The sequence below is a fragment of the Rhinatrema bivittatum genome, chromosome 1 (genome assembly GCF_901001135.1).
Source record: "Rhinatrema bivittatum chromosome 1, aRhiBiv1.1, whole genome shotgun sequence".
Classification (NCBI taxonomy): Eukaryota; Metazoa; Chordata; class Amphibia; order Gymnophiona; family Rhinatrematidae; genus Rhinatrema; species Rhinatrema bivittatum.
The window spans coordinates 522,265,451-522,284,274 of record NC_042615.1 but is presented as its reverse complement, the minus strand read 5'-3'; the positions used below and the strand labels follow the sequence as shown (position 1 = coordinate 522,284,274).

The 18,824-nt window shown below is 41.4% G+C and overlaps 1 protein-coding gene across 5 annotated transcripts in view; it reads left to right on the top strand.

The window, feature by feature from the left end:
- The window catches only part of PIP5K1B (phosphatidylinositol-4-phosphate 5-kinase type 1 beta), a 303,447-nt gene that overhangs the window by 268,551 nt on the left and 16,072 nt on the right, over window positions 1-18,824 (top strand). For all 5 annotated transcript variants that reach the window (XM_029612941.1, XM_029612950.1, XM_029612975.1 and 2 more), the window contains one exon: window positions 15,637-15,772. In XM_029612941.1, the coding sequence (XP_029468801.1) occupies window positions 15,637-15,772 (136 nt within the window). The remainder of the gene's footprint in view (window positions 1-15,636; window positions 15,773-18,824) is intronic.

Genomic DNA, 18,824 nt, shown 5'->3' with positions numbered 1-18,824 from the left:
GGCGTCGGTTCTCGAGCCCACTGACAGCCACGGGCTCGGAAACCGGACGCCGGCAAAATTGAGCGTCCAGTTTTCGGCCCGACAGCCGCGGGCCGAATTCAAAATTTTTTTTTTTTTTTTTTACTTTTTTATACTTTTGGGGACCTCCGACTTAATATCGCTATGATATTAAGTCGGAGGGTGCACAGAAAAGCAGTTTTTACTGCTTTTCTGTGCACTTCCCTGGCGCCGGAAGAAATTAGCGCCGACCTTTGGGCGGCGCTAATTTCTTAGAGTAAAATGTGCGGCTTGGCTGCACATTTTACTTACTGGATCGCTCGGGAATACCTAATAGGGCCCTCAACATGCATTTGCATGTTGAGGGCGCTATTAGGTGCCGCGGGTGGGCCGCGTGTTTTCCTCCCCTTACTGAATAAGGGGTAAGGGAAAACACGCGTCCAGAGCAGGGTGACAGTGCGCTCCGACGGAGCACACTTTACTGGATCGACCTGTTAGTTAGGACTTATCCAACTAAGTAGCGGCAGCTGAATATCCTGCCCTGCTGAACTTCTGCCACTTAGCCAGCTAATACATTTATTTATTTATTTATTTGCAGATTTTTATATACCGGGGTACGTAAGTAACATCACCTCGGTTTACATTAAAACAATAATTCAGCATTGCGCTTTACAAGATAACATAGAAACTGAACAAATACAAAACCATGTATAACTTTGTATTAAAAGAATATAATCGAAATATAAGAGACTGTGGAAATGGTGAAGAATGGTATAGGACTCAGATCATTAATAGTAGGCTTTTTTAAATAGCCAGGTTTTAAGGTTTTGTTTAAATTTTTTGTGACAAATTTCCTGGCTTAATTCAGAGGGCATGGTGTTCCATATTGTTGATCCAGCAATGATGAATGACCGTTCTTTTGTACTAGAAAGTCTAGTCAGATTGGGTGCTGGGATCTTTAGTTTGGCTAAATGCTGGAATCTCGTTGGGCGGGATGAAGTGTTGAATTGTAGATGATCTGTGAACCAGTGCATATCTCTGTTTTGAATGGCTTTGTGTATCAGCGTCATAGATTTATATATTATCCTGGAAGCCACTGGTAGCCAGTGTAAGGACTGAAGTGCTGGGGTAATGTGCTCGTGGCAGCTTGTGTCGGTGATAATGCGGGCAGCTGCATTTTGCAACATTTGCAAAGGTTGAATTGAATTGGATGTATTGAATTAATACATGTCCTAAGTTAGCTGGATAAGTTTATCCGGCTAGCTAGGCAAGCCACATAATGGCTCAATATCTCCCATGTTCAGTCTCTGTTTAGCACCACAATCCAGTCATTCCCCTCTGCATTCTGCATAAAAGCTGTGGAAGATATGCCTCTCATGCATTCAGGCTGTTCAAGCTAGAAAAGGGTCTGTTGGCAGTTAAGATTCTGTGAAAAAATGTGCAGAATCATACATCTGGGGTACAAAATTTCCAAGGGAGCAGTTCATGATGGGGGTGAAAAAGTGATATATAGAAACCAGGAGAGAGACCTAGAAGTGATTAGGTAGTGAAACAGTATGATAAAAGCATAGGAAGAGGTGATCTGGGTAACTATAAACCAGTGAGCCTGACTTCATTGCCGGGAAAAATAGCGGAAACTATTCTCAAGATCAAAATCATAGAGCATATAGAAAGACATGATCGGTGTGATATCTCAAATGAGATGAATGTCGGTATATAAAAATAATAAATAAAATAATAAATAAATAAATTTAATGGAATACAGTCAACATGGATTTACCCAAGGGAAGTCTTGCCTAACAAATCTGCTTCATTTTTTTGAAGGGGTTAATAAACATGTGGATAATGGTGAACTGGTAGATATAGTGTATTTGGATTTTCAGAAGGCATTTGACAAAGTCCCTCATGAGAGGCTTGTAAGAAATCTAAAAAGTCATGGGATAGGAGGCGATGTCCTTTCATGGATTACAAACTGGTTAAAAGACAGTAAACAGAGAGTAGGATTAAATGGTCAATTTTCTTAGTGGAAAAGGGTAAACAGTGGAGTGCCTCAGGGATCTGTACTTGGACCAGTGCTTTTCCATATATATATATATATATATATATATATATATATAAATGATCTGGAAAGGAATGCAATGAGTGAGGTTATCAAATTTGCGGATGATACAAAATTATTCAGAGTAGTTAAATCACAAGCGGATTGTGATACATTACAGGAAGACCTTGCAAGACTGAAAGATTGGGCATCCAAAAGGCAGATGAAATTTAATGTGGACAAGTGCAAGGTGTTGCATATAGGGAAAAAGTAGTTACACAATGTTAGGTTCCATATTAGGAACTACCACCCAGGAAAAAGATCTAGGCATCATAGTGGATAATACTTTAAAATCGTCGATTCAGTGTGCTACAGCAGTCAAAAAAGCAAACAGAATGTTAGGAATTATTAGGAAGGGAATGGTTAATAAAACGGAAAATGTCATAATGCCTCTATATCGCTCCATGGTGAGACCGCACCTGGAATACTGTGTACAATTCTGGTCGCCACATCTCAAAAAAGATATAGCTGCGATGGAGAAGGTACAAAGAAGGGCAACCAAAATGATAAAGGGTTGGAACAGCTCCCCTATGAGGAAAGGCTGAAGAGTTTAGGGCTGTTCAGCTTGGAGAAGAGACGGCTGAGGGGGGATATGATAGAGGTCTTTAAGATCATGAGAGGTCTTGAACGAGTAGATGTGAATCGGTTATTTACACTTTCGAATAATAGAAGGACTAGGGGACATTCCATGAAGTTAGCAAGTAGCACATTTAAGACTAATCGGAGAAAATTCTTTTTCACTCAATGCACAATAAAGCTCTGGAATTTGTTGCCAGAGGATGTGGTTAGTACAGTTAGGGGGTAATTTTCAAAAGGAGTTACATGCGTAGATGTAGCTACTATTGTAGCAATTTTCAAAAGCCATTTACTCAAGTAAAGTGCATTTATGTGAGTAAATTCTATAGACAAGTCAATGGCATATATTGTAGCAATTTTCAAAAACCCACTTACTCAAGTAAAGTGAATTTACCCCAGTAAACCTGATTTTTACTCGAGTAAATGCTTTTTAAAATCAGGCCCTAAGTGTAGCTGGGTTCAAAAAAGGTTTGGATAAGTTCTTGGAGGAGAAGTCCATTAATGGCTATTAATCAAATTTACTTAGGGAATAGCCACTGCTATTAATTGCATCAGTGGCATGGGATCTTCTTAGTGTTTGGGTAATTGCCAGGTTCTTGTGGCCTGGTTTGGCCTCTGTTGGAAACAGGATGCTGGGCTTGATGAACCCTTGGTCTGACCCAGCATGGCAATTTCTTATGGAGGCATAGCTAGCAGGAAAAAAGAGGTGATAAATCCTCTGTATAGTTCATTGGTGAGACCTCACCTTGAATATTGTGTCACGTTCTGGAAGTCATTCCTGCAAAAAGATATTCACAGGCTGGGGGCAGTACAGAGAAAGGCAACCAAAATGGTGCAGTATCTGTACCAAAAACCATATGAGATATGTATTTCTTAGAGGAAAGATAGGGGAGATATGACCGAGACAATCAAGTACCTCAAAGGTATAAATTGGGCACAATAAGTAAATATTTTTCAGAAGAAATAGTGCTCTAGAACAAGAGGACATATAGGATGAGAGTCTAAGGGGTCAGATGCTGAAAGAATATCAGAAAATATTCCTTTATTGAAGCATAGAATTAACTCATAGCAGAGATGGTGGAAACAAACATAATAATTCAGAAAAGCATGGGATAAGGATAGGAGATCTCTTTTGATGAAGAAGTGAGGGAAGACCAGGAATCAACTAGGGTCTGTAGCATTGCACTTGGGGTGGACAAACTGGATATACTGAATAGTCCTTTCTACTGTCAAAGTCTAAAACAGTAGCAGGAACAGGGTTGGGATGTAGAGTATTGCTGATATACCACCCTTCACTCTCTCTAGAGCAGAGGCAAGAGGAGGGATGAGAAGGACAAAACAAAGAGTGGAAAAAGGAATCATAACCTAGGCTAAGGAGTAGCCAGGTCAATACCAGCAGGCACAACTCTCTAGGAAACAGCATTGGTGATGGCAGGTTGGTGGAAGCTGGGTACTGTCCAGCAAGGCCACATAGGCTTAGAAGGCCTATGTTTTGTAGCTCCCTAGATTATGATGGAGCTTGGTGGTAAGGCATGATGTAAAATGGGGGGGGGGGGGTCCTAGATGTTGGTTTGGGGGTGGAATCCTGTGTAGTTATCCAGGATTGTGAAGAACCTTTGAGGAAGCAACAAAAACTGGCTGGCAAAGCAATAATGCCCGACTTCTACAGCTAGAATATATCCCTGCAGTGGACAGGGGATACTGGACAAGCTGAATGGGCCAATTTGTCTTCTTCTGGCATCAACTATTATGTTACTCTGAATTTTGGAAAATAAGTTCCTTCTGTCTTATTTTCCCTGACATGGCTATTTATTATTTATTTTTATTTAACATTTTTATATACCGGCATTCGTAGGACACATCATGTCGGTTCACAATTAACTGAGAAAGGAAATTACATTGAACAAGGGGGTTTAACAGCAATCATGCCAGTATTATCAGATGCATCACTATAAGACCATAGTTGCAAATTTTGTTAATGCGTTGAGTGTTCCTGAGTTGCTGAATCTGTTTGTTTCCATTCTCCGGCTCTTCTCAGTAAGCAGCCATCCCAACACTGACTCACTAGGGCAAGTGTCATAGTGCTGCTCCTGAGTGCTACACAATGCTTTTTAGTCATATTCATGTGTTAATGCTTTTCTTGCTAGTCTGTGACTAATGTATTTGAAAAGGAACCAGAATTTTTTGTTTTATTATGTTGCTGAGACACAGTGGTTATATTGATCGCGGGCTTCACCAATTAGAAGCAACACCCCCGCAGCAGCATGCAAGTGAATTTGCATAATGTTATTCAGAGAGGCACAGAAATGCACAGTCTGTGTCATCATTAATGGTAAATGCCAAGTAGTCTTTGGAAAATGGCATGCTAACCAATTCAGTCGATTGGCAGTCAGCAACAAGAGCTTTAACCATCTGATGCACGAATGAGTTTATGATCCTGGACACACATTCTGCGCTAACTGAACTGCCATGATTTTGATTGATTCTTATGGTTGACAGGCAGTAATCAATGAACATTAGTTTTAATCTGTCATTGATCCTTAGTGGTCATTCTCTTCACTTTTTTTCCCCCCCCCTATTGATTTGGGAGAACACTCTTGGTTTCAGAAGGTGGCACCAGCGGGCACATCACGTTGAGGTGAAAGAGTTGCTGTTCCCATGGCTTTAACCAAAATCAGAATGCTGATGTAACTGTTTGAGCTGCTACTGATCGTTTGGCTGCCTTCAGAATTTAACAAGGGGGCCTGCGTAGATACTTACATGATAGGAGCATGAAAGTGCATGCAAAAACTCATTTACAGGTAAATTTTAAAAGGAGCACGCGTGCGCCCATAAACGCGCATATTGGAGACGCGAGCAAAGATAAACACTTAATTTTATATCTTGCGTGCAAGTACATGTGAATCATTTAAAAAATCTGTGCTGTGCATATGTGTGCAGCCTTTATGTGCAAATGTTAATAACATGCTTGCACAGGTGACCATGGAGAGAGAGTGAGAGACTCTATTAGAGAGACAATATAACACCCTATATATCTCACACTGTAAGAGGGGCACTTTCAACTCATGGCTGGGATCTGCCACCATTAGCCTTCAGACACAGCTACCCTATGTTTTTTTTTTCCCCCACTCTATTTTATATCCCCTCCCAAGTTACTCTAGTGCAGTAGCTAGCAGCTAGGATGCATCTTTAGCGGTATTGGCAGGGAGGTCTGGGCAGACTGGATGAGCCCTATCATACATCGCAGCGATGCCTTCTGGAACCCTGCAGTCCTGTGCCCAAAATCCAGCCAGTAGCTATCACCATTAACTGTGACTCCCTCTCCACCCAGGGGCATCCTCAACCTTGACCTGAGTCAAGATCTGAGTCCGGAACTGCATCCAGGTCCCTTGGCACAGAAGATTTTGTATATAAAGGTGCTGTGGTTGCCGCCACTTAGATATGTGGGAATGAAGCTCAACAAAAAGCTGTAGGTGAAACTAAACACATTTGTGACTTACATTCGAGAGCTGTACTGCTTTCATCAGGTCAATTCAAAAACTGATTGTTATAAATTGAGAATGCAGTCGGTCAGATGCCTGCTGTCTGTCATTGGGCAGAAAATACTGGTTTATATGGAATTTGCTTGGGAACCACCTCTCGTCTCATAAATAAACATTTAGGCCTGGGTTTATCAAAATGCACTAAATATCACATGCAACAGGAAAAGGGGCATGTTTTATGGTAATAGGTAGTTTATTGCAAAGTGCGCTATCTTAGCACTTCACATAGGTATTAGCACAAACTGTGATAACTGTTTTGCACTTTGCGATAAGTGCCAGAATTGTTGTATTTCCTACCTACAACCACTGGGGGGACCATTTTAGCTGGAGATCCAGCCTAGCTATCAGGGCCCTTCTACAACCACTGGGAAGGGGGGGTTTCACAAATCCCGCCCAAAACTCCTCCCTTTCTTCTAATTTGCATTGCACTATGCGTTATGGCATTTTCGCATGTATTAAAGGCATTTTTTTCATGCAAAAATGCCATATAGCACTTAGATAAATGACCCCTTAGTTTGTAAAAGAAAAATTGTATCCTTGTGGGTTTTATTAATTCTCTTGTGAAGCCCTCTTAATTTATAAATAAATGCATTTCATGTTGATACTGTTTGGAGGGGTGCCAGAATATTGTGGGTTTTATTTTCAAAGATGTCAATGGTATAAATAATGTAAAAGAAGCAAACCTTTTTTTTTTTAGTGGTGAGGAAGTTCTAGTACAAGAGGTCATGCTTTGAGGGTCTGAGGGGGTAGACGCAGGAGTAATATTAATAAATATTTCTTCATGGAAAGGGCGATGGATGCATGGAACAGGCTCACTGTGGAAGTGGTAGAGACAAGAACAGTAACAGGATTCAATAAAACCTGGGAAAATACCAGGGGATCTCTCGTTGAGAAGAATTGATGGGAAAGACAGAGATCAAGGGAGACTGATGGCATTGCAGTAGGAAATAAATTGGGCAGACCAGATGGCCCTTACAAGTCCTTATTTATAATCATGTTCTGTGTTTTAGGTCCAACTCCATCCTATCCATGGACCTCATTGTTTTATTGCCTTGTGTGTATATATGAAGTTACTTGCGGAAAGACTTTATTTCAGGCCTCTTAATATGGTATATAAAATCACCAGGTTTGTTTTATTGCTTATAAGGAGAGGAGATGCAAGGTATAGTGCTGGAGTCCTTGTGTGAAAATGGCAGCCAGCCTGTTCCCTTTGGTGTGATATTGTGAAATTTTGCTGTAATCCTTTCACATGAGTTAGCAAGACTATTGAAAAATCAGTCTCAAAGTCTGTTGATAGCTGTGACTGTGTGGTGTTTCAGAAGAATAATTCAAACAGAGAATCGGATCAGACTCAGAAAAATGTTTCATTATAGCCTAGTCTGAATCATATTCCACCAGGAATTTTAGTTCTGGAGATCAGAGTGCGGGTTCAAATTGTACATGTCACACATTTCAGGAATAGCCATCTACAGAAATGCACAGGTGCTAGATACATACAGCCATGATACCACTCATTTTGGAACAGCCACCTCATAAAAAATCAGACCAATGCAGTACCATGCGCTGGCCACAGCACACGTTTTAACATGTGTTTTGGATGCACATTCATAACCCCCAGCGCAAAATAGGGGTTAGCGCATCCAAACGCACGTCAATAGAGTGCATAGCTAATAGCACTCATCACATGTAAATTCATGTTGACGAGGCTACTAGCTATTTCCCCCAATGCAAAAAAAAAAAAAAAATGTGCCCAGTGCACACATTTTTACCCTAAAAACTTAATGCCTGCCTCAAGCAGGCATTAAGTTTTGAGGAGCCCAAAAGGTTTGACAAAAAGCTGAAAATAAGTCGTAAGAACAGAAAAAGGAGAAGAACGTTTAAAAAAAAAAGTGTACCAGCGGTCAGGTTAGGAAAAGGAACACTCAATTAATGAGCATCCATTTTCCTAACCTGTGGCTGTGCATAGGTTAGGAAAAGGGATGCTCGTAAAATTCAGCATCTATTTTCTTAACCCGCTGACAGCCACCTCTCCTGGGCACCTGCTGCCAAGGAGGCGTTAGGGGCACACAATTTCTGCTAGTGCCTCCTTTTCACTGCGGCAGCCCATTTGCATATTGCATCGGGCACCCTGGAGAGGTCGATCAGCGCACATTAGGAGAGCGGCACTCAATCATGAGCACCCGTTTTCCGCGTGCCAATACTGCATCAGCCTGATAGTGCATTTTAGCACAGTATGGCACTTCTAGATAGGTCTCAGTGGTTCCTCAGCAATAATAATACAGGGCATCTCCTACTATTCTTTCTGTCTGAGATTTTGATTTCCGCCACAGACATTCTAGTCCTCTTCCCTTTTATTTCAGTTTTTTTCAATCCAGTGGCTCAGTGGCGGTGTGTAGTACTGCTTTGCGATAGAACCAAATTGAATGCCTGACTTGCGAATCTGACTTGTGTGCACAACCCATAGGGGCATTGCTCAATGGCAAGATCTATTGACCAGATTCAGGGTGCATATAAATTTGCTTCTGGAAGTAGTCACAGTTCATGCTACTGTCGCTGCAATGGGTGAGCTAGATGGGAAGCTGGGTTATAATGGGAAATCCCAAGGTAGCTGTGAATTAAGACTCATGGCATCGTAGTTGAATAGAGGCTGTTTTCAATTGAGAGAGAAGCCAAAAGGAGTAGGAAGAACTGCTGCTGGGCAAAAGAAAATAACCAAAAATCCTAATACGAATGTGTTAAGAACATAAAAGATACTCTAACAATAAGCCATCAGCCAATGACACACTAATACAGGGGTGACTAACTCCAGTCCTCAAGAGTCACAAACAGGCCAGGTTTTCAGGATATCCATAATGAATATATGCATGAGATAGATTTGCACACAGTTGAGGCAGTTCATGCAAATCTATCTCATGCATATTCACTGTGGATATCCTGAAAGCCTGGCCTGTTTCTGGCTCTTGAGGACTGGAGTTGGCTACCTCGGCACTAGTACATTCACTTTAAATCTTTCAGTGACAGAGGACATGTGGACAACTTTAGTGAACTATCATAAGGTAGCACTGGCCCTGTTATGCGGAACTGACAGGTAACTTTCCCTGCACACTGAAAGATATGAAAGATGAAACGGTGTATTAAAACCTGGGATATGAAATGTTCTTGCCATCAAGTTGACTTCCAAAGAATGATGGGTGCACTCCCGTGCTTCAGGTTAGAGTTTTCAGTTTCAATTTTCTGCAAATTGACTCTTTGTAATGAAGGAATAGATGCATTATCATTCAGCTTGATATGTGACAGAAAAATGGCATTCTAACACCATTCTAAAGCTCCTCATATATTCAGACAAATCCCCCCCCATTACTCAGAATTTCTGATTTTTGGAGACTGTATGCTAAGGGGAGTTGATGTTTACATATTCCACGTTCTGGTTCTTCCCAGATAAAATTTACATTGAATATTCCTATGAAGATCCATATCTGGACACACCTGTAATGCCACTAAGAGGACCTTAGGGCCCGATACAAAGATTTAATGACTGCTAGTGGTAGAAATTTCACTGTGGCACTTTTCAAGAGGTTGGTCAATTCGTTGTGAGATGCAGGTCTTTTCCTGCAGAGTCACTCTTTTGTGTGATAAAGAAATTAGTTTATTTGTCTAGAGACGTATGCTAGTATATGTCTATAATGGTCTTTTATTCTGTCTTTAAAAATGCTTTTTTGAAAAATAAGGGACACTCATGTTTGTCATAGATCTACCAGATGCCAAATAAAGAAGTCATCTGCATAGCTGACTTAGCCAAAAGTGGTAGAAATGAAGGGTATTTTGCATTGTAATGAGTTTGGGGGGTGGGGTGGTATGGCCAATTTTTCTCTTCTTGGGTCAGCATGACAAATGACATCTTCTGATTGGGTGGGTAAAATGGAAATGGCTGTGACAGGGCATAAAGACTACACAACCTATTTTCTCTGCCCATTTACCCTACCTAATGCAGTACTGCAGACTCAGCTTCAATTCTCCAGCTTTCTTTATTTGTATTTATTTTTTAAAATTTCTATACTGCCTCCCTGAGACTAAATAGGAATGCCTGAAGTGGTGTACAAGAATAAAACAAAACCATTAAATCAATATCTACAATACATAATCAAAACAGTCATAAAAACAACGCAACACTATTTTCTATTTTTTCCACCTTGTAAAAATTCTCCCCTGGTGGACTTGAGATCTCAACAATTTTATTTTTCTTTTGTCTTTATATGTTTCTTACTGGTTTTCAGACACAGAAACAGAGAAAAGTGATAACAGAAAAAGACCATATGGCCTATCTTGCCTGCCCATCCACAACTGTTCTACAATCCCTTCCACTTCCTCAAAAATTCCCTGTGGAAATGTATAACGTTCTGACATTATTTCTTCAATACATGTACTTAATTGTGAAAAAATCTTTATAATTGTAAAAAAAAAAAAATCCCACAACATAAAGCAGCGCTTTCATAATGCAGATCCACATTGCAAATCTCAAAAGAAAAAAAAATTTTGAATGCTGCAAACAACCAAACAGTCCACCTGCTTGGTCACCCTTCTATACATAAAATTGGAAAAAGGAACATTTTACTACTACTACTTAACATTTCTATAGCGCTACTCAATGTACGCAGCGCTGTACAAACAACACATAAGAAACAGTCCCTGCTCTATAGAGCTTACAATCTAATCAAGACAAACATACAGATCAAGAGACTTGGGGAGTTTCGTACAGTAAGGCGAGGATTAAAATGAGTTTGTTAACGTGGCTGACAACAGAAAATCAGGCTTAACATTTAAAAGCGGCCTGAAAAAGAAGGGATTTAAACAAGGCGATTTAAACGTCTTCGCCCTTTTACAAAATCTGAGAGAGTTCAAGTCCTGACCAGCTTCTGAGGGTGAAGTGCTCCAGAGAACTGGGGCAGCCACTTGCCTTTCCTTTACCTTCTATTTCCCCGCCGCCAAAGACCCTGTATGCTTGTCTCGGTGCTCCCAGGGCCGGCGCGTCCATTAGGCGAACTTCGGAGGTGGCCTAGGGCGCCGAGCCGTAGGGGTCGCCGAAGAGCAGCCACGTGGTGCCGCAAGGGGGGCAAAGAGAAATAGAGACGGTGTGCTTCTCGGGGGCCGTGAGCAGCCCTGAGAAGCACACAGTCGACGCCGAAACAGGTAGGAGGGCGACCGGGGTGGAGCGGCAGCGCAAGGGTCACCTAAGGCGCCCAATTCCCTTACAGCAGCCCTGGGCGCTCCTTGAAATCTGATACTGTTTTTGCTCCTGTCTCCTTTGGGAGGCTGTTGTCTGTCTGCATCCAACAGTGTTGCTGAAAATACTTCTGTATGTTACTTCTGAATCAGATCCTCCCCGCTCGCCAAAGCTCATATCATCATAACCCCTTGTTCTACAACTTTCTTTCCAGTAAAATTGCTTTGAGGTTGCATTATTTCAGTACTGTCCCCTGAATGAAAAATCAAGCCCATAGCACAAGACCTTCATCTAGAAGGACATTTGGATCTCCTGAGCTGTAAACTTGCTTTGTTACTTCAGGACCCGTGGGCAGAGCAGGAGGCTGACCAACCACGCTCACACTCCTATTTTTTTTTTAAACAAGATGCCTGCAGTTTCCAGGTGATTCTTATAGCGGTGCCATGTTGTTGTGCAACATGCCTTTTGTGATGGTGACATGCGCTTGACCAACATGGCAGCCTCCCATAAATTATATTTTGTGTACTTTTGTGCTGTGCGCAAAAATGTTGGAGCTTCCCGGGATGGCGTCATACCAGGACAGGTGTCACCTTCTTCTGCCTTTCTTCAATATCTTTCACATGCTATTTACAGAAGGGATCATGAGATTAAAGCCAAATCTAAGAGATTTGGTGGATAAAAGTCACAGATATGTTTTTCTCTGTTAGGTTTCTGGAATGTGGGCAAATGGAACACTGGGGCAAGCTGAACTTCTGACTTAGGGAAAATAAAAGAAGGAATTAAGAAAACTAAGGCATGCTGTGCCATTGCACAGAGCCGAGGGCACTGCGTTATGAAAGCGATATTGTTCTCAGAGGGGAAAACAGAAAGTCATTTATTTTCACAGAAAATCAGCGGGTAATTGAGAAATGCACATTTTCTCCTGCCCGTGGAGACGTTGGGAGTGGAGCCCTGCAGTCTGCAATGTGCTGGGCATACCTTACCCCCCCGATGTAAAAGGTGGAGGAGTGCTGAATGCTAACATTAATTTCCCAGCTACTAGAAAAGTACAAAATATAGAGAGGGTTTTTAAATACTTTTTATGTATATATTTTTTATTTATTTGTGTTTCATGCAAAACACATTTATCTTCTTCTGTCCTCCTAATACACCCTTTATGAGAAAAGAGGAAAAGGCATTGAAGAAAAGTTACATTTTAATGCTTAGGATTAAACTAAAAACCACTTTAGAAAAAAATTTAAATTTTCAGTCCTTGCCATTCATTGAAACTAAAATTAAAGCTCTCGTTTTAGCTCTGTTATGTGTTAAAAGTTTGTTTGGATAATAGGATATACCTCCACAGTATATGAAATCAGATTTTTAGTGCTTACTCTTTTTAAGCACACGTATTACGAAGCAAAAAAGTTTGGATTTGATAGGAACAGCTCAGCAACATGAACCGGTGTTTCCGAAAGCGACAAGGAAATAATGTGCAGGTTGTAAATGGGAATTTATTCCTCCCGGTGCATGTGCTTTCTCAGCTTAGCATATAAGGCTTAAAGGGTTCCTCTTTTTCCCCCTCCATCTCTTCTCCCCTCCTTTCTTGATCCTCTTCACTCTCTGTACGGGATTCATTTTTCTTCAAAAATGTTGACATTGCCACAGCCAAAATTTTGATCTCCGGGTTAGTTTATCACTTTTTTTTTTCTTACTAACCAAATTAAGCCTGGCATGATTCTTAAGGATTGAGAAAACAAAGCAGCTAGCACTGAGGGAACACATAGGGATCCATGGGATCCTTATCAATGCAGTGTGTCGTAGTTAGAATGGACATATTGTGGTTGTAAGGAGTAGGTAGTGGACTGAACCACTGCCCTAAGACGCCACCTGTGGAATATTGCTAACATGGTTAGGCCGGCCATCATAGTTGGTGTATTTTAAAGGTTCAGTTCTTGTGTAACTTGAATTTTTTCGGTGAAAATTATGGTACTTATCATCACTGGCTTTTAAGGCATTATGGTCCTCTCTCTTTCTCATTTCTATTTTAAACAGGACATTTGCTCTTTATCAATTTCATTTGCATGCAAAAAATGGTTTTGAATGTTCTTGCAGAAAATATTTTTTTCATTCACATATTTTATTGTAACTGATGTTAGTAGATTAGGTGATTATTGTAAGGGATGGCTTTAGCTAATTTTCTCTCTAAGGATTGAGTTGCTGTGAGCATAAAATTAATAGGCTTTTTGCATCAAATAAAGCAGTGCTCACAAGGCAATGTAGGAGGGTGGACTGTGTTCTAGGGCACCTGACAGCAAATGTTATGGTGCACCACCAACTTCAGCAGTCACCCTACGCCCCTGGAGTGGGCTATAAATCAATAAATTATATATATAAATAAAAATGATTTATTAACAAGAGTTCAAAAAATAGTATTCCAGGCAATTAGCAAGAAAATGACAGAATAAGTCCAGGAAAAAGCACAAAGAAGATCTTTTAAACTCGTCAACTTCTGCTCTCAAGGGCTGCAAATGAGTCTGATTTTCAGGGTAACCAAAGCATGCAAACTAGTCAGATTCTTACACCAAATATATGCAGACATATCTGATAATGTATGGATATCTAGAGATTCAGACCTACTTATTTATTTATTTAGAAAGTCTTTTATACCGATATTAGTGGGGACATCATATCGGTTTACAGCGAAATTATAAGATGGAAATTACAATGAACAGGGAAAGGGATACAAAACTAAAAGCAAGAGAGGAGCACAAGAGCAAATTGCAACGGGCAACAAGAGCAGTTATGATTGTCATAACAAGAACGGCTAAGTACAAATTAATACAGCTATGGACAATATTTGAAACGGAGAGATTATCATACAGAGCAATATTCCAGCAGGAAAAAAAGTACAGGGGCTGTTAAGTGATGTGGGGGAAGGCTTGTTTAAAAAGCCACGTCTTGTCACCCTCAAGGCCAGGAGCTGCACAGCCCTGGTACAGGCTGACAGAATGAAGTCCATGTTCATTTTAATTCGCACTCCTGATGTTCTAATGTGAGAAAGAGGAAAGCTCTTTTCTATTCAAGCTGAAAAGCCTCCCCCTGGAGTTCTTGTGCCTTGCAGCTTCTGCAGCTGACAGGAAGAGCATTGAGTTTGACTTCTAGTTTAAGAATCAAAGGCTCTGTAGCGCAGCTTGGGCTTGCCGTTTTTTTGTGCCTGGGGGGAAGAGAGGAGTGAAAACCAGCAACCAAAGCATTATGAAATCACATCCCTTGCCCATGGCAGCAGCTCACTTACAGGCCGATACAGTACAGTGTGCTCCGGCGGAGCGCACTGTTAACCCGCGATTGGATGCGCATTTTCGACGCGCTAGCTTTACCCCTTATTCAGTAAGATGTAATAGCGCGTCGAAAACGTGCGTCCAACCCCCCCCAACCTAATAGTGCCCGCAACATGCAGATGCATGTTGATGGCTCTATTAGGTATTCCCGCGCGATTCAGAAAGCAAAATGTGCAGCCAAGCCGCACATTTTACTTTCAGAAATTAGCGCCTACCCAAAGGTAGGCGTTAATTTCTCTCGGCACCAGGAAAGTGCACAGAAAAGCAGTAAAAACTGTGCACCCTCCGACTTAATATCATGGCGATATTAAGTCGGAGGTCCCGAAAGTAAGAAAAAAAGTTTAAAAAAAATTTTTTTTTGAAATCGGCCCACGGCTCGCTGGTTGAAAACCGGACGCTCAGTTTTGCCGGCATCCGGTTTCCGAACCCATGGCTGTCAGCGGGTTTGAGAACCGACACCAGCAAAATTGAGCGTCAGCTGTCAAACCTGCTGACAGCCGCCGCTCCTGTCCAAAAAGAGGTGCTAGAGACGCGCTAGTGTGCCTAGCGCCTCTTTTTGCCGCGGGCCCTCATTTGAATACAGAATCGCGCGCATAGGAGAGTGGATATTCGCTCACTCTCCCGCGACTTTTACTGTATCGGCCCGTTAGTGTAATCGAACAATCACAAATGCAGCATGTGCAAGTCTGGCATGGCACAATTTCAGAGCTGATCAATGATGACACACAGGTTGTTTACCTTTGCAGATCTTTAAAATTCCATTTAAAAAAATGTGCAGAAAACACACCGTGATCCAAAATATCATCTGAAGTCTTTCCTCTTTCCCAGTACTGTTTCTGTTGTGGATGCTTGTACTGATCATCTTCCCTCCTCCCTTGTTTCCAGCAAAGGGCCATGTTCAAGCTCAATGTTTACGTTGGAAGACAGCACCACCTTAGAAGACAGCGCCATCTACTTGACTTCTGAGCCCAGCACACAGGAAATCGACAATGACAATGCTTCAGTTTTGGATGTCTACTTGGTAAGTTGTTCGGTGGCTGTACTGCTGCCTCATTTTGTTTTTCTGGCCATTCAGCACTGGCCATGCTCAGTCATCACACAGTAGTGACCCATTAGGCCAGATGCAGGATGCCCGCATATATAGTTGTAGAGGAAGCTATTGTCTTTGGCCTCTAGTTGAGGGCTGTTACTGCAGTGGCTGAGGCAGGCAGCACAGGAGAGTGAGTTAAAAATGGAGAAAGCCCCCAGGCAGTTGTGAATGAAGACGTGGGCCACTTGTGACTGAACTGGAGACTCAAAGGAGCAGGAGGAAACTGCTTGGCCTAAAACCAAAACAATCGTGGCCGCCTTACTCAGTTACGTAGTCACTCACTGCAGTGCACGTCTTAAGGTCCTGAGAATGGACATCAGTTGACAAAAGTAATGAGCAAATGCAGGCACTTGATGGTAATCTTGTGATTGCTGATAACTTCAAGGGAAACAGGAGTAATGTATCAGTGAAGCAGCACTGTGAAAGCAATCTGTGTAATTCTCTTCAGTTATCTGGAGAATTATTTCTAGACAGAAATTTAAATAATGAAAATTACTTGTAATCACTGTGGTGCTACCTACTTATTAATTCTTAATGTAGAAATGGGAGGTGGTGTGTGTGTGTGTGTGTCTCTGATTAACAGTATCCCTTTTGAATACATCCATGCCTTGATCATTGTGTGGCATACCTCTGATGATAAATAATTTGCCTTGGCAAGAGGTAAGCCCTGAAATGATTTATTTATTAAATGTTTATTTGATATTCCATCTTTTCCTAAAGCTAGGCCTAAGGCTGATTACATAAAGTAACAAAGCATTGAGGTCATAAGTAATGGCTACATACAGATATAATATACAGATATGAGGTACATTGCAAGTAAATATTTAAGAAACAGATACATTAGGTAGAAATAAGGAAGTAGGTGCATTGGATATAAATTGCATACATGTAATTAAGAAGTAAGTTAAACACCAGCTTTGTGAGAGATATTAAGAACCAGTTGGGTAGAGGTAGCCTGGAAGTGAGCGAATCTTGTGGGATTCTCAATCAGGAAGGCTTCCAATGGGCAGGTACTAGAGGATGAGTTTCTGTTATGGAGCATAGGGGGAAGGCCTGACTGAACAGCCAAGCTCTGAATTTTTTCTGGAAGGCTAGGAAACAAGTTTCCAGGTGCAGCAGTAGAGGTAACTTGTTCCATATTTTAGGGACAAAGTATCTGAATATATGAAGTCTTATGTTTATTGACAGTAGATATAGTAAAACAGTAATTTTTGGCAGATAAGGGCCTGTTTACTGTGTCACTATAGATCCTACTCTCACTCTAGTCATTTGCTCTTTCCCTCTACCTTTTATATCTGTCCCAAGCATGCATGAAGTGTGTTAACACTTTTCTACCACCTCTGCTGCGCTAAGTACCTACCAAACTCTAAGGAATGAATTTTCAAAGGAGTTACACATGTAAAATTAGCATATAATGCACACAAGTAGCTTGTACTCACATGCATGCTATTTTATATACATCAGAAATATGAACATATTGATTCCATACTCTCTTGTGAAATCAGGTATCAAATCTGTAATATGTTCCTCATATGCACAACTCAAGATGATTTATCACATCAAACCCCTCCTTGACCCCCCTGATTTTTGCACTGTCCTACAGGCCTTGCTTAGTTGTAACTGGCCTTTACTATTGCAACTCCTTTTACTTAAGGCTCCCTCAATGTACCCTTAGATCATTACAACTAGTGGAGAACTCCTCTGCCCGTCTTCTCACTGGCTCTAATTTTGCATGACCACATCACACCTGTATTACAGACATCCCATGGGTTACACATTCATTGGAGAATAATATACAAGATGGCTACTACAGTTCTCAATCCACTTAATAATATTTCATCCTCATGGATCACATCAATCGTACACTTCTACGACCCCACTAGAAATTTAAGGTCATCCAGATAATTTCTGTTGGATGTCCCCGCTGCAAGGTATTACACGGCTTACTACTACACATGAAAGGGCTTTTTCCATTGCTGGTTCTACTGTCTGGAACTCCATTCCCCTTGCAATCCAATCTTCAGACAGATGTAGTGAAGGGTGTTTCAGGATATTATACCAAAAAACACATATAGAAACATAAAACCACTTTTTCATAGTCCCCTGGCAATTTGCAGAGGTGTATATATTTTTAGAAAAAACTGAGGCACCAACCAGGAAAAATTTATTTTAGAATTTGTTTTTTCTTGTCTAATTTTTCTGTATTTTTATTTTTTATATTTTTTGCTCTTCTTTTCTCCTTCCAACTTTCTTTTCTACCCCCACCCCCACCCCCACCAGCCTCATTATCCTGCCTCCTCTCTTCTGCAGCCTGGTGGTGGCTCCTGGGCCCAGCCCTGGCAGCTGCTGCTCCTCCACCTGGCCCCGGCCTCATGTCCAGCACCTGTATACTGAGCTGAATTTTAGGCATCTGAGTGACCTGGCACTTGGGGTTTCCCCAGCCCTGGTAATCTCATTGCATAATAATAATAATAAGAATGAGGTGATAGATTTACTCAATCTAAAATTTGTCAGTGTCGGTCTGAACGCCTGGCAGATGTGGATTTCTGCTAAAGGGCTGTATATCAAATAACCTATCTACCAATTTGGCTTGGCTGGAGATGGGATGTGAACATACGTGGTTATAGAGGTCTGGAAGCAGCTCTGGTACATGGGCTCCGCCCCCCCCCCCCCACTGGTAGAGGACTGTCACTATAAGGACCGGATTAAAAGAAGCTGGAAAGTGAAATCTCCCCAGGTAGTTGTGAATGGAGGCTTGTGGTGACAGAGCCCAGCCTTGGTTCCAATTAAGCTGGAAGCCCAAAGGAACAGAAGGAAGCTGCCAGTTCAAAATATTCAATCAGCAAAATGTTGTGCTCCTCTTGCTTTCAATTTTTGCACTTCAGATCAAAGAGCTCCAATTATTTTTGTGCTTAAATTTTAAGTCCTGCATATACAGCTCCTTGTTAGAGAGAGAGAGACCACTTTGAATCGGGGTGAGTTT